At 36.3% G+C, this 16,974-nt stretch overlaps 1 protein-coding gene across 1 annotated transcript in view; it reads right to left on the bottom strand.

Moving 5' to 3' along the window:
- Positions 1-16,974, bottom strand: part of LOC141927626 (connector enhancer of kinase suppressor of ras 2-like) — a 212,889-nt gene that overhangs the window by 15,955 nt on the left and 179,960 nt on the right. Inside the window, exons 19-20 of the mRNA XM_074834806.1 lie at positions 15,528-15,601; positions 8,126-8,197 (exon numbers count right to left, since the gene is read on the bottom strand). Coding sequence (XP_074690907.1) covers positions 8,126-8,197; positions 15,528-15,601 — 146 coding nt within the window. The remainder of the gene's footprint in view (positions 1-8,125; positions 8,198-15,527; positions 15,602-16,974) is intronic.

A 16,974-nucleotide genomic window follows, 5' to 3' on the forward strand; every position in this document is an offset into this window, starting at 1 on the left:
AAATACATAAGTAAGTTTTGTACTTTGTCTCAATGGTTTAAATTCCAAATAAATCAGACTTGGCTTTAAATAGTTCTGTTGATTACAAACAGGCACCATTGTCATTGGCAGCCCTATTTTATCCCAAAGCATTGTAGGAAGTTTTAAGTTAAATTTACTGAGATAATTCTGGTTAGTACCAGGGGATTACAGCCCAGGTCCTCTTCCAAGAGTCTGATTCTACCCCCAGGCCTGGAAAAATGATGATTACAAAGGCACTGACATCAATGATGAACTAAGTAGCTGTGACAATAATCAAAACTTGATATTGAAGAGTGAGTCATGCTTGAAATGCCCTGAATTGTCAGGAGTCAGGAGCACATTCTCTTCCTGATCGTTTAATAAAAACACTGGAAAATGTTAAAGTGAACCAAACCATCAGGAAACCAATTTTGTATAGCTTCATTGTCCTAACAGACTACATTAAAAACAAGAATATGCCATTACTTGTTGTACAAATGCAGTAAGTTTCTGGTCACTGACTGTTATAATTTACTCCCACCGAGTATGGTGATGAGCCAGTCCCAGGCCAGTGTGAGGTTCTAGGATTGAAGGCAACAGTAGTTTTTACAGTGGCATCACACTTCTCCCACTTGGCTATTCCATTCTACAGTCCAGACTAAAATAGCACAAGTAGAAAAATCAAAACTATCTCAGTTATAAATTTGAGAGAACTATTACATTTAGCATAGGAGAATAAAAACTGAAGGCAAGAGGGTAATAATTTTTTTAAAAAAGAGGTGCAAGGCTGTTATTTTTAGGGTTGTAGTTAAAACCATTCCATAAATCCACAGAGAACAGGTCAGGAAGTGGAGAGTTTCTGTGGTTCAAGTAAGTTTTATTTACTAATATCCTCAATGCTAGATACAGTTTTTGCATATACAAGATGGCTGGTATATAGAAAAAATTATTTAATTCAAGTGAAAAAGTAAAGGATATGTCCTGAAAAGATGTAAATTCAAGAAAGATTCTATCCACTTTCACTATTTCTTTCTGTTAAATTTTCCCTTAAAAATGAAACCAATGAAATACTGAGGCATTGAAGAATAGAATAAGTAAATAGTTATATATTTCCTATCTTTCTTGCATGTTTTCATCAATTAATACTTGCACTGTCGTCTCAGGTTTGTATTAGAAATGTTTCAGTGCAGGAATATCTCTTTCTTCTCCTTTGAGATTGCATCTACACTTGAGATTACTGTGTTAAAAGGAAAAAACAGAACTAAAGTAGAGGTTAAATTTGACTTAATCAAGTAATCTTTAAGTCTGTTAAAATATAGGTTCCCTTGAACCATTTATTCCATATGTAGGATTTATCCAGTGCAATTTATATTTAATTTCCAATTAAAAACTTTGTGTTATAATTTTTTTACATCACTGGGATAATCAGATTCCGGAATTCACTGTAAAATTCTTTGCAACACAGAATTATATTTTAAAATTGATTTTGTACTTGGTATGCTGGCTTCTTCCTGACCAGTCTTTTTTACTGGACACCAAAAAAATCAATACATTTTCCATTTTGGCTCCTAAGGTACAGTATTTTCATTATTTTCTATGGTTATACAGGTAAGATATTCATTTAACAGAATAAAGCTCCCTATAATAGGTATGGCTCAAATGATGCCTCGATTTTCCTCAACACAAAAGAAGCCCAAAATCGTAACTGATGTCTCACAGTGAAATATAACACTGAGCAGAGTCTTCTCAATGAGCTCATCTCTCTAAATATATCAACTCTCAGCAGCCTGCATTTCTACTATTTTATTTGTCACAGTTGCTGGAATTTGTTAAGTAAAATCATTCATGGGATAAACTGTAAGTACTCTCTGATTTGATAATTTGACATGACTCTGTTGATCTTGTTTCATGCATTGTCTTCTTAGATTTGTCAGGCTGGAAAAATATGAAAAAAGCCCCAGACAGCTTAAGAGTTGACAAGTGAACCATGGCAATTTATGCCGTCTTTGCATGTGCATCTACCTCATGCACTTAATGGGAATTTTTTTTTTTTAACTTCACCCTGTCAACCAAACACAAGACTATGCCTTTGTACTCGTAAGTCTGGTTGGGTGTTTTTTTGTTTTTTTCTCCCCGTGGATGATAGACAAAAAAGTTCACTACTTCTGTAGCAAATAAATTACCCTTCTGGTAACAAATGAAATGGCATCTTATTGTATAAATACAGTTGTGTATCATAGAGAATACACACAAAATAACTTTATGATAGACTATAATTTCAGCTAAAACCAATAATAAACCCTAAGGAAATCTACCAAAACAGTCCCAAAATCTCACTCAACTGGGACTTCCCTTGCCCAATTTCAAGCACATTTACAAATGTGTTCGTGACAGCACTAACACTGCTTAGGCAAATCAAAAAGGCATAGTCATTGTTATGGCAAGCTTGGAGTTTCAAGCCGATACTTCAAGGAATCTATGAAGATGACAATAAGATATTTTCTTTATTAGTCAAATGCGGCTACTGGATTTCACCCTACCCATAAGACCTTTGTCCTATTGGATTTACCATATTAATCTGGATAATTCACCGAACTTTCTGGGCATCCACCTAAAGGCAAGCACCAGCTGCTGCAGGCACCTATTGCTTCCTACACTGACTGTGACATTCTATGTGCTTCAGCATAGAATCACAGAATCATCTCGGTTGGAAAAGCCCTTGAAGATCCTCCAGTCCAACCATGAACCTCACACTGACCGTTCCCAACTCCACCAGATCCCTCAGCGCTGGGTCAATCCGACTCTTCAACCCCTCCTCCAGGGATGGGGACTCCTCCCCTGCCCTGGGCAGCCCATTCCAACGCCCAACAACCCCTTCTGCAAAGAAATCCTTCCTAAGAGCCAGTCTGACCCTGCCCTGGCGCAGCTTGAGGCCATTCCCTCTTGTCCTTGCGCTGGTTCCTTGGCTCAAGAGACTCATCCCCCCTCTCTGCACCCTCCTTTCAGGCAGTTGGAGAGGGCCATGAGGTCTCCCCTCAGCCTCCTCTTCTCCAGACTAAACCCCCCCCAGTTCCCTCAGCCGCTCCCCATCAGACCTGTGCTCCAGACCCTGCACCAGCTCCGTTGCCCTTCTCTGGACACGCTCGAGTCATTCAATGGCCTTTTTGGAGTGAGGGGCCCAAAACTGAACCCAGTCATCGAGGTGCGGCCTCACCAGTGCCAAGCACAGGGGTGAGATCCCTTCCCTGTCCCTGCTGGCCACAAACATGTGGTTGCCCACTACATGGGCAACCATGTAGTATTCTCCAGACAGTCTTTCTACCATTCTTACAAAAGTACAGGTAAGGGATGAAAAGCTGTAAAAGTGTATCCAAGCCAGGATTTCTTAACATTTAAAGCATGCTGTAATTTTACTCAGTTATTCAAAGCTTTTACCCTAGCTTTCACCCAATGACTGGCCCAAAAGAAAGCTTTGGAGAAATGAAACATTCTTTATGAACAAGGCAACTGAGTTTAGTACGGCCTGAAAAGGTATGGGTGGCGTTTTTTGGGTTTTAGAGGTGAACTTTTTTTAAGAGACAGGATGAATTATTGTGAAATGATGTAATTCTACTTCCACATACTCTTAAAGAAATCAGATCAAATAGGCCAAACAATACTGTTAAATACCTGAGTTAATTATGTATATTACATATTTCTATTACTAAAACTTCAGATATTGCAGTGTTAACTTAGTATCTCCAGTATAACATCACAATATGTGCCTGTAATGCATGTTCATTCATCACAGAGAGATGTACAGCACTATAATCACGAAATCTGCTATATTAAATGCGGTTGAACCATCTGACTCCCAGAAGAACTTTACCAATTCACAATGGTATTATTTACAGCAGAATTTGATTAAGTTAATTTTGTAATTTAAACTAGTACAGAAAGCCAATGCAAATCCTAACTCCTGCGCGTTAGGGATAAATTCACACCTGAATGCTAATTTGGATTGCATATTGGATAATTGCAATTGTGTATTGTGAACTCCTTTGAACTCCTCTAGTGCAATGCTATAAGCCAGTGGTTCTCGAACTGTATTCAGGAGGAAAAGGTAATTCACAAATTCATGGCAAGTAGTCCATAAATCGTTGAAAGGAGGAGTTAGGTGGCTAGCCAAAAAAAAGGAGATTTTGAAGACTTACAGCTCTGTACTAGTACTTCCCAGTGTAGTATTTTCCCCAGACAGAGCACTGTGGCTCTACTATTGCACTGTTCATTCCCATATACATCATGGTTTCATTCAGCCTCTGGGGCCTCCAGCTAATTCTGATCAAAAAATTGTTTTACGTGTGCTGCAATTTATGAGCTTTTATGTGAGAACAATAAAATAGAGGACTGAAGTGGCCTTGGGCACCAACTATTTTTCCTGGATTTGAAACAAGTTTATAGGAGCATAAAGGAAGAAGGGGAAACCTGCTGTTTATGTTTACTTACTACACTATTGGGAATCTCCATTTCAGGGAGTTCTATTTGAAAAGTACCTTTCATGTTCTGCAGAATTATCTCCTTGCTTTTCATTGGGTAAGGCACTGAGGAGTAAGAGCTCTTTAATAACTTACTCAGCTCTATTTGTTAAAGAACTCTTAAATTAGGACAGACAGATATGACATGATTACTCTTCTGCTCACTTCTCCAGTAATTCTTGTTTAAGGGGGTCAATGTCTAATAGGGGCTTGTGTCTGAAATCTTTACTTGTCAAGATCTTTTCTTAGGTGTTAGCTTATTTGTAAGGGAAGACTGAAAATAAATTAAAACTGTAAAAGATGCATTAATACTGGCCCACCATCTGTTTTGGTCAAGATCTGTCAAGGAGATTAGCATGCCCAGAATTTAAGGAAGACAGCTGAATGAACTTTAGTAATAAATAGGATGATTTAGGGAAAGCCTTGAGTAACTCACTTGGTTATATTGTAAACATAAAAATACAGAGGATATGCACCCTGACATTTGTTTATAATCAATAGAGATTTAATTCAGAATACTTCAATTTTCAAACAGTATCCGTCTAAGAAAAATATTGTGTTAGAATCTTCCAAGTCTTTACTTGGAAAATATTGGGAGTGACCCTTACAAAATCAATCATCATTCTATTCCAGTAGGTAGCAGATATTTGTTATATTTTTTGATTGAATGCAAAAGATTTATGGGAGTTATTAAAATTGCAAAGTTAACCCAGTTATTCAAATCAAATGTGAACAAATTATTCAGCCTAGAATAGGAACTTTTTTTACTTTAATAGTTGGAGTCCATAAGGAGATTGTAAATGCACTGCACTGCACACTTCAATCACATGAAAGTTTTAAATAAAGTAGATATTGTTAAACCACTGAATATTAAATTCAATGCTAATTTCCTTAGGAGCATTAAAGCCATAAACAGGTTATGCATGGTATGCTAATAGATGAAACACTTCTGGGAAATAAGGCCTTTAACAAGCTTGGAGTACCTCGTGACCGTGGCAAGCAAAAGATGAGCTCATCAATTTCATTATTAATTCATTTCTAAGAACACAACTATGCTCATGTAAGACCTGACAAAACAGCATGAGCATTAATTTTGCAAACCAAAGTCTGTCTGCACCATGCAACACAGCAGGCAAAATTCAGCTGCAGCAGAGTAACTCTATCTGCTACATAGAAATCAATTACTACCCATTGGTATACAATTCTTTCAACAGCAATGCAGTATTAAAGGCAGATTAAAATATTCTGGAGAGGAAAAAAAAATAGTAAACAGTGAATCTGAAGTAAGAAACTGTAAAAACAGCTGTTAAAACAAAAGCTGGTGGTAAATGCAGTTGGCAAAAGGGTATATGTTCCCCACACAGTGACTGAAGAAACGCTATGTTCCTCTCCATATTAAACTCCTTTACTTTGCAGCATGAAAGATCTACCCTTCTGTCAGCATAGAAAATCCAGTTAAATTTCATGGTGACAGCAGGAGTGTGAGATACCACGCAGAGTATTTGCCCTATTTCCTCAGATTACATGGCTAGCAATTTGCTGGGAAGACAGAGATTTGTGAAATTAGTATTTTAAGTGCATTTTTCATCTATGACTCTTGCTTATTCATTTCAAACTTCACACAGGATATCTGGGAGAAGGAATTCCAGGCGGCATGTAAAATGCTGTGGGGGATGTCCAGGGATTTTACAGAGGTAGCATAGTAATCTATCATTTGGGTTGGGGAGTGAATTGCAATTACGCTACAGGAACAGCATTTCTGAAGGAAAAATACTGCAAAAAATACTTCAAGAGAAAGTTCACCCTTTGGCTTCTCTCATGGGGACCAGACCCAAAAAGTCAGGCAAAAGGCTCTCATAAATTCCAAACTAACATGGCAGTATGATATGAAAATACATTCTGGCACTTTTCCAACTGTTACTCTCCACGAAGGCTGTAAACTGTCATAAAGACAGTTTCGTTGGCTCCCCAGTGTAGAAAAATCAATAAATATTGTAAGAGCAGTTTATTGAATATATGTCAAGACTTCCTGGTTTTTCTTGAGTCAGAACATTTTATGGTATAATAGAAAGATATGATCAATGGTGCTTCAACAAATCATAGTGATCAAAGTAGCAAAAATCAAGGGAGCGACCATGCATAGTTAAAAATAGCAGAAGATCCTCACCTCAGTTTTGGACCAAACAAATCTCAGCCATATTACATAACTGAACAACAGAACATTATTAATTGGGAAAAGTATTTTTCAGCAGATTTATGTCCTAAAAATGACATCTAGCTACAGTGAGATACCCCTGATAGCTGAACCTCATCATCAACATCAATGGATGATGAACTAGCCTGAACTGTTTTAACACAGCCAGTCTTACACATCAATACAGTGTTTCTTGAAGGGCCATGTAAGCCCAGAATACAAATGTTCAATTTAAAAATAATTTTTAGGCATTAGTATTCCAAAGAAAAAAGTCCAGCTGTATCTGGAGGTAGTTGTGTCCTTCTAAGTCTGCGAACAGAAAGAATTACCTAAATCACAAAGTTTCAGCAGTCTACACCAGGAAAGATTTAAGCCTTCAAAGTATGGTAACATTGTCCCATGTGTCCTTGCTTTTTACCTCAGCTGGGAATAAACAAATTACTGATGTAACAGGAGGAGGTAGAACATTTGAATCTGTCTTTGAGGATCAAAGGTACCTCCCCACCTTTATCTAACCTCTGCCTTCATCACTGAATCATGAAATAGAAGCACAGAGTGATTTAGGTTAGAAGAGATCTCAGGAGGTCGTCTGTTCCCACACCCACCCACAGCAGGGCCAATTTTAATGTTGGATCAGGCTGTTCAGGGCCTTGTCCAGCCAAGTTTTGAATGCCCTCCCAGCACATCCAAGGACATTTACAGCAATGCCAACAACGGAACTTTGCTAGCCTCTGTTCCTTGTTGGGACAGTGATGCCATGAATAAAATGAATTACTACTGGGTTTTTTGTTGTTGGGGTTGTTTCTTGGGGATGGGACAGTTTGTGGTTGTTTGTTTGTTTTTTTACCAAATTCTGGTGTGAAAAAAATGCATCTCATTAGTTCAATCCCATTCCTGTTAAAAAAATTACTTCAAATTGCTTTTCTCTGGTTTTAGGTCATGTCACATTACTGTGGATTGTCACTAGAGCTAACTTTAAAATATCTTATCCCATCATGTGGGTGTACTCTTAGGTATGAGCTTTGGTATGTATGTGTTGTTTTTATGTACCAGAAACATTTATCCCACATTAATATTTCTAGCCTTGGTCAACAAAAAATTAGAAGTGTGATAAACTTTATGCTCATTAACAAACAAAAATTCAAATGAACATAGATGAGACCACCACAACTAACTTTCCTAATACACCTTTGCAGAACTGTGACACGTGGCTGCAAAATTTCAGCAAGTGAGCCACACAATGTAATGTATGTACTAAAATTAATGGAGGACTAAGTGAACTAAGTACTGAGAACACTATCAATCAGCATTACATCATGCTCCAAGAGTATATTCCTATGTGAGATGAAATAATATTTTCAATTATTGGAGTACCATGATAAAGCATATACCACAGTAAAGAGGAAACATATCTTACCTATTCATTTCTTCAAGGCAGTCTGTTGCAAAGTAGAAGCTCTTTATTTTGGGGTGGCATGCTTTGAAGGCACTATAAAATAAGCACAAAGAATAAAAAATACCTTTTCTTTCAAACAGTTTGTCTACAAATATGCAAGACTGAGCTGCTCTATGATTCTTCAGGATTTTCAAGTTTCATAGGCATTTTGAATCTTCAGTTGGAATTTTGCTGGATAAACTTATACTGATCTGATGACATCTACATCTGCGAGCCTAACTGATACTTTGCAAAAATTTCAAAAGCCCTTGAATGACTTAGAAATATAAATGCTTTCAATAACCACTGACATTATACATCGAAAAACTTCTTGGGTGAATTTTAAAATCTTATTTGGTATATTTAAGTACCTCTTAGTTGTATTCCAAAGATCAGCTAAAGGAATGAGAGTTTGATCCCACCACCTCTTCTCATATATAGAGGGCTGCCAACTTCTGTATTATAACTGTCTCCTATCTTTATTGTAACTTTGATTCTGAAGATACACATCAATTTATCCAAATTTTATTTGATGTTAATAAATGATGAAGAGAAGGAATATAAAGATGAATATCCAGCCAGTAATTGCATTCAACTGGAGACAACATTTACAATACAGCACACTCAAATTTCCTTTACTTAGTCATAAGACTGTAAAATCTCTAGAATAGACTCAAATAAAGGAATGTTTCCTAAATTTGATACAATATATTTTTAATCCCTAATTATAATCTTCACTCAATTTGAGTTTAACAGAAGCAGTATGGAAAGTTCTAAGGAATATCAGTGGCAGGTTTGCTTTGTTTGGAAGTAGATTAATAGTAAAGAAGTTCCTTAGACAGTCTTAACTCTTTAGTCACTTTTAATTCCAGCAATTGCTTTGTCAAGTTACTCTAAAGCCAACCATATCCCAAATACTTTTCATCTTAATCTACTAATCTTTGCTGTGTTTTTCCTGCAGTCAACATGAGTCATTAGTAGTTAATGCTTCTTCATTGCTCCTTCATCTTCCACCTAGCAAATAAGAGTTGCGAACGTTTAAATTTAAACCTTTTGTTTATTGTTACGTTATACGTATCTCATTACTTTTATTGCACAGTCTGTTCTCACAGATAGCTTTTGATTCAAGAAGTCCTAGTTGTTTAGGGGTTCCCCCACCTTTAGTGATTTTAAATTTATGCAAAGGTTAATTTATAGAGTGAAATTCTTTGAAAAGTGCAAGTTAAATTAGGAATCACTGGAATAGTTTCAAAAGCATATGACAACAGATTTAACTTAATTTTAAAAGTCTGTACTGCTTTACTGGTGTAACTAGTACAATGTTAGTAATCTAGTATACTATATTCTTGGCTACATTGACCTGAGGTCCTGCATAGTAGCATGACAAAAGGCAGCTGTAAGACTGACATTGCTCTGTGTATTGCTAATATTCCTTCTCCTTTCTCAAATGGCAATTCCGTCACCAGCCGCTTGGCCAGCGTAAGTCAATTCTATCTGACTGATTTCACAAGACAGGGTCTGATTCTCACTTTAGCTGTGTCCAGACATCACTACCTTGCACTGTAGTCTATTCACACTACGTGCATGAGAAAATAATCAAGCTCAACATCTGACAGCATGGGTGATTTTGGTTCACATAAAAATGCTTTTTATTAATGCTTTTATATGGTATAATCCCTCAGTTGAGCGGTTATTTGAAAACTGCTAAGAACAATAATCATATTTTTTACAAATTTTTTGTGTGAATATAATTAAAAGGAGTACTGCTATCAAGGAAACCACAAACTCAGAGCACTAAAGACTATTTTGATTAGTTGGCAAATGTTAAAAAACCACCACACTATCATTCATAACATTTATGTTAAAACACTGACATTTAAATAGTAATTACCAGATGTAAGAATAAGATTAGGAATCATTACACATGGCTTATGAAGAACCTGTGATGCAACATCTCCACTATCAATAGCTTAAATGCAAATGAGTGTTTTATTAATTACTATGATTTATTGCAGTTTTCAGAGACAAAAATGAAAGCTGAAGAAGCTTCACTTGGGCGCACTGATTTTCTCTTATATATTATTCATACTAATGCGTAGAGTAACAGGCTTTCTTAACAAAAGTTCTACAGAAGAATGAGATAACAGCAGAGCTGAACTTGTGTGCAGTTTCCTTTGTCATAAGACTAGAAGTATATTAAAGGTAACTTTACCTTTGCACAGAGGGTCATCATAAAACATCTTAACTGCATAAAAGAAGATTTGAGAGGTATTTAAGTATTGTTTTGGCATCTGGAAATTGATAATTTCAACTGTAGATCCTCATCTCCCTAGCTACTTGTAATTTTGCAAAAGAAATTTGTGTGAAATTTGTGTCAATGAAATTTGAGTACATAGGAAATCCCGAATAGGGAGGAAACTTTTCTGATGCCCACTAGATGGCATACGCTTTTTAATTATATCTACTGACTGTTAAGATTTTAATGCTTAAGATTTTGATTATTATATAAATATAGTTTTAAGTATACTCTGATCAAACTTATGATTTCTTTTACCCTATTTGTATAATGTGATTTTAGTGTCAAATATTCTTATAATTCTTAGTTTCCTACTTCTTAATGTGGAACTTTTTACTCCCCTTATGCCAGCTGACTCCCAGCAACTCCAACTGCTCTAGTAAAACACATTATATCCGTCTGTGAATAAGAAATGTGAAATAGTTCTGTATATGCCTGTATACACACACATATATCAGAGTGGTACGTCACACATTGTTAATTACACACTAATTCACAAATACTATACCTCCTTACAGACCTTAATTTTTAATACTCAAAATAGAAAGTAATTACTAAACAAATACTTCTGCATTGTTCCACTATTTAAGCATGATATGCTTTTTTCACAAAGTATCTTTTGCTGCAATGTCAGTTTTCAGTTGGTCTGAACTCTGTGCAACTTCTCCACCTTCTAGTGTTCCATTTGCCCAACCATCCTCCAGTTCTGAGATTTAAGTATTGGCTTGAACTGGAGAGGATTATGTGGTGGATCTAAAGATTCTAATCCTCTTGATTAATCCTGTTAGAGTATCACATGATGGACTTTCTGCTTGTAAATAGGATTATTTTCCTAGACAGGAAATTTACATACATAAAAGTATTAAAATGCTAATATTAGGGTTTCGAAGTCAGCCTTTTAGAAGTTAGACTATGTCAGAGTTAGTGTGATAAACAGAACCTAAATTTGGCTCCACTATGCTCATGTACTGTGATACAACCTATGATTATGTATTTGAACATTACATTCTCACAGGAACACTACCTCAACTGCGGTGGACATGCTAGAGAGGTGAATCAGGATTATGCAACAGATAAGGCTACTTTCTGTAGGACCCCTGTTCCCAGTTGTTACGGAATTTGTGAATGTGTCATAAAATGCAGAATGAGCAAGAATTTTTTCACGGGTAAATCAACTAAATGCTGAAGGTCTTCCTGCTTATGTGGAGTTCTCACATGCCCAGTCACAGCGAACCAGACAATAATTGGTTACTACATGAATGTTCCTTAATATCTTTTTGCCTGATATTCTGATAATTTAGTGAAATGGCGAGCACTTACAGCTGCAGTAATGTATTGCACTGTTACGTATTTACACACTCTGAAGAAAATAGGTCTTTAATGTTATGAAATGGAAATCCCAATTCTGTGGAAACTTTTCATTTAAATGATTTGCAGTCCTGTTTATGGGCTACAAAGTGTGACAATAAATACATCTTCATCTCCCAGCAGTGTCACAAAGATAATTATTAGGGAAGCATTTAGATACATTAGCATTAAAAACTGCAGAAAAGTCTCCAGGGAAATAATTCTAGATGTATAGAGAAATACAAATAATGCAGAAGAAAAATACCTGTATTTTTACCTTTGGCTTGTTTTGGAGGGTCCCAAACTGGATGCAGTGATCTAGACGTGGTGTAATGAGTATCAAGTATAAGAAAATAATCACTTCATCTACTGGCTGCGCTCCAGCTAACACAGCCCAGGAGGTTGTCAGCCTTCTTTCCTGGGGGGGGGCTGTGGGTGGCTCAAGTTTGGTTTGCTGTCTACCAAGACTGTCAAGTTCATTTCAGAAGTAGTAATAAAAATTACTGAAACTGTAACAACCTTTAGGATATAACTTCATGCCTACCTATACTGTATCGATGACATTTATATAGAATTCTGACTGCACAGTTTCAGTATGAAGTGCCAACAGTATGGCATACGCTCTCATAAATTTAAGACCTAAATCTGCTTTAATTATGCAACGAAAATTTTCACTAGGTGGAAATTGTTGTAAGTTCAGGCAAAGCACTAGTTAACGGTGATTAATTATATACGTAGTTACATTAATCTTTAGTCTTGTTCATCAACTCAATCATGGGGCATTGTAATTATCAGTATCTTTGAAACTAACATGATATTCATGTCATGCCACATCACACAAACTGAAATAACTAAGATTTCTAATACAGTATGATAACTTTTAATCATGAAGATGCAGGTGTTGCCTAAAAGCAGTGGAAAGTTTTTCGGTGTCAATGCAAGAAACCTCCTCTCTCAGGAACAAGGTCATTCTACATCCAAATATAGCCTGGGGAGCTAAAACAGTCTGAGATAATGCCATGATTCGTATAATAATCAGGGTACCTTCATTAAATGCGTTAGTGAGGCAAACCATCAAACCACACAGACTGATGCATTCAATTACAATATATTCTTGTGAAAGCTTTCTTAAGACTATTTCATTCAATATATCCCATGGACATTAGTAACAGTCATTCTATAAAACAGCATTCCCCACCTGACAGAACAGTGGAAAAGATAAATCTATTAATTATTCAAGTAAGACTTCATATTCTTTTGTTCAGTAAGGTTTGAATATTTCTCATTGATGGCTCTGAAAATAACAGAAATTTGAGGTGAAATCCAAGCTGAGTCCCAAAATGTTCTTAGTTTGGCTTTTGAGAGAGTTGAAAGAAAACTAACCCTGTGATTTTAGCTGGACTTCTTTATGCACTAAAATACTGAGCATACCTTTCAGGCAATTTTAATTTAAAACCAAATGAACCTACCAAAGGGAAAAAAAAAAAGGAAAGAACTAGGTTTTTTTCCCCCCGTCCTTAGTTACTGTCAAGGTAACTGCTTTACTAGGTTTTGTATTAATGTTAAAATGTACCAAATAATATAGAAGTGAGTAAGAACACAACCAGGTTTATATTTTCAGATTTCAAACTTGCAATGAATTTTAGGTTACATTCCAGCACCTACTAAAGCTCCACTATTAAATGAAAAAGGTATCCTAAAGTGGAAAGAAGTGAGAATTGATCCTATAAAATCTTTCTTTCACTCGCTCTCTGAAAAGGAGGCAAGGAAATCCTAACTGAAATATTTCCCTCTAATCTAGCAGAGAGAATAATGAAGTGTGAGTTAGAACTTTTACAGAACATGCTGGGTCAAAATGGGTCACCATCACCTTAATTTTATTTGTAAAAGGAATGCAGAAGGATCAAACCACAGGAAGTTGTCCCTAGGCTCACCAGAACCATTAGCTTTTCAGCAGATAGCAGTTTTCAGGCAATGGCAATCATGCCTAGTCCCGTCCTCGGTGAGACAATACAGAAGAGGGTAGGTAAGCGTTTGGAAGCACGCTTACTGAGGCTGTGGGTTAGAGCCGGCTCTAACACAAGCAGGGCCCTCCCTTCACATATACTGGACGTACTGAAATGTAAGTGAGCGCAACACTGGGTTTACTGGCTCTGCAGTTTTCAGAGCAGCAGGTAAAGCAGTGGCAAATGTAAGGTGCACTTTTTATGATGGGGGAAATATACAAATGATAGTGCATGAAGGAAGAAATCAAAGGGAAATTCAGCTCAGCGAACAAAGCAAATACTATTAACGTCTTCATTAGACTTTTACCCCTGGATCTACCTATTTTTGAAAGGATTCAAAGCCTGAAGGTACTCATTTTTCAGTAGAATGCAAAGTTGCAGTTAATCGGACTTCTTCCTGTGTACATACCCTACAGAAATTGTTCTCTAAGAAATGTTCTGAGGAAATGTGTTCTAATGCTTCAAGCAAAGCTCTGGAAGCTATTTCTAGCTGTGCGCAATGACCTTCTGTTTGATCTTGGTTAATTCACTGAAATCTGTTAAGTGTTTTATATTCTAACAAAAGGGGATTCTTCTTCCTGTATTTTTGTTCAATATCATTATTAATATCTACTCATTCCTCAGAGGAATTTATAGTGCGCAGTTCATGTTTAATTTCTACAGTGATACCCTCAGCTGAGAGGAGTAATACAAGTATAAATGCACTGTCTTCTCATTCTCAGACAGACAGTAATAATATCTCCAGACAAGAACAATTGAAGAGGTTTGATTTTCTCATGAGTAGTCTGTATTGTAATTCATATTTTCAGTAGCTTTATTGTATACGTGTTTATAGTCATAAGACTTTTATTCCTCAGATCAAAACCACATTTAGTCACTGGAAAAGCACAACAAAAACTCAGGATGCTTATTTATAACTAGGAAAGCTTTAGTAAGAGAGTATCTTTAATGCTATGCTATGTAGCTCCTCATGGTAGCAAGTTTTAAAAATCCAGATGCAGCACACAGAAGACACGCAAATAATACCAGCAAAGTGCTAGTCTCAAAGCGTTAGAATTGTTCTGTTAAACCTGCTGTTTGGCAGCTATGAATTCCAACCCCAACACTGCTTACAAACAATTTCCAATGAGTGTCTGTTATTAAATACGCCTTAAGGGTGGCAAAGCTTAGCATATGCTTTTTACTGGGAGCATAATGCAGTAGTAGCAATATGCACATAAGCAATAACGCAATGTTCATTTTGCATATGGAACCTAAATATTTTAGCAGTTGAGAATAACACAATATTGGGTAAATAAGCTTCCTCCACAAAGGAGAAAATGGAGATGATATTCACCATCCCTTGCTATGATATCTTTAATGGTATTTCTTATGGTAATTGTTTCTTGCACACGATTCTTATCAAGATAACCATACTGAACCTAAGAAAGTTTGCTCTCTTGGCTAACGTATTCATTATTTTTTACTTTACTCACTTAACTGAAGTTGTAACTGGTCTATCTGGAAAGCTGACCAAAGATCCAATTCTTTGTAAGAGAGTTTATGGAATTTACATTAAATTGTAGCTTTTATAACAGAGACACTAAAACTTAACTGGTCCTATTATGTATTATTTACAGATTTCAAGGTTTTCTGTGTAACTTCCTGCTCTAAGCTTTGAAAATTGTCAGTACTATGTATAGTATACTTCCAAGAGCAATAGCTTAATTTATAAACATAATTGACAATTACTTACTGTTTTCTTCTGCATTCAGTTGCTCTATCTATTCTGAACTCAGGTAGACTAATGAATCCTTCTGCTTTTTCATCCTATGGAAAGAGAAGGCGAAGTGATAGTAAAGAAGAACTTAAAGAAGAGAGAAGTGAGCAGTAGCCACTCGGGTCTTATGCTAAAGACAACCATCCAATTAATTGAAATACTGAACATATTTTCCCCATGATGTTTTTACTTAAAAAAATGTATTTACTTCATCATACAGTGTCAATAACTTTTATGAAGTAACTAAACTGCCAGTTTCTTAAAGGAGCTGCAGTCAGCCTAATTCCCCTTTGCTGAAGATTACAGAAAACTTTTCAGCACCAAATCCAGCACCTAAAATAGCATTCAAGACATCAACAACTACAGAGAAGAATTCTGTTTCATCATCACATAGTCTACATTTTAAAACTGTTTTGTGGATGCCTCCTTCAAAAGTCATGATCGTGCAGACCATCTGCCCTCCTAATAATAATTAAGAAAGTTCCTACAGCGAGCTCACCGGTGATTAAATGGAAAAGTAATAACTAGAAAGTATCTCTTGTTGCTTCTTGCTCTTTTGAAGTAATTTACCAGGAAAAGCAAGGAGACATATTAACACCAGTCAGATTTTTGAAAAGTATTAGCAAGTGTACTACGAATTATGGTTGGGCTGTAAACAACAGACTGAAAATCAGTAGGAGACTTAATGACTACCACCTTGCATGTAACAATGTCAAACAAACAAGATGTACAACACAAAACCTGTATCATCCATAGTCTGAAACAATACTGTTTTGGGCTGACAAGAAAATACTAAAACTGAGGATAATTATGTAAGTAAAATTGTCCTCTTGAAGCAAATGGAAAATATGAACTAAAATACCAAGTAATCAAAGCAGGCTGTACACAGACAGTTTAGTTCAGGCACTGAAGCTCAATGCATACAAATGGAAGAATAGCAGTCTAACGATTTTTGGCTTCTCCCCTCCATTATTTTTCCTACATATATGCAGATTGCACAAGCGTAGGCCCAGTGGTTTTCAATAACATTTTGCCAAGAACAGCGTTTTACACGTGAAAAACTGCAAACTCCAGACTAATTCAGCAAAAAGCAAGAGGAACATCTATATAAGAATAACTTAGAGATAAAGAGGTCTACAAATTCAGATTTTCACATCTGCTTCACATAATGCTTAACTAACACGAAAGGTTACACTGGATACATCTCCCCACACAACTGAAACTAAGGAGAGCTGCGTGTGAACACTGTGTTAGTCCAAATAAATGTCTGTGGAAAACTATTAACTACTAATGTATTCATTTCTTTAAGAGTGCCATGAACATCTGCTATTTTATTAAGCTTGTACATGGACTTTGGAGACCTTCAAAAATAATTTAAATTGAAATATTTCCAGCTAGAGCAAACCAAACCTGGCAGTTAAAG

This window comes from Strix aluco, chromosome 10 (genome assembly GCF_031877795.1).
Source record: "Strix aluco isolate bStrAlu1 chromosome 10, bStrAlu1.hap1, whole genome shotgun sequence".
NCBI lineage: Eukaryota > Metazoa > Chordata > Aves > Strigiformes > Strigidae > Strix > Strix aluco.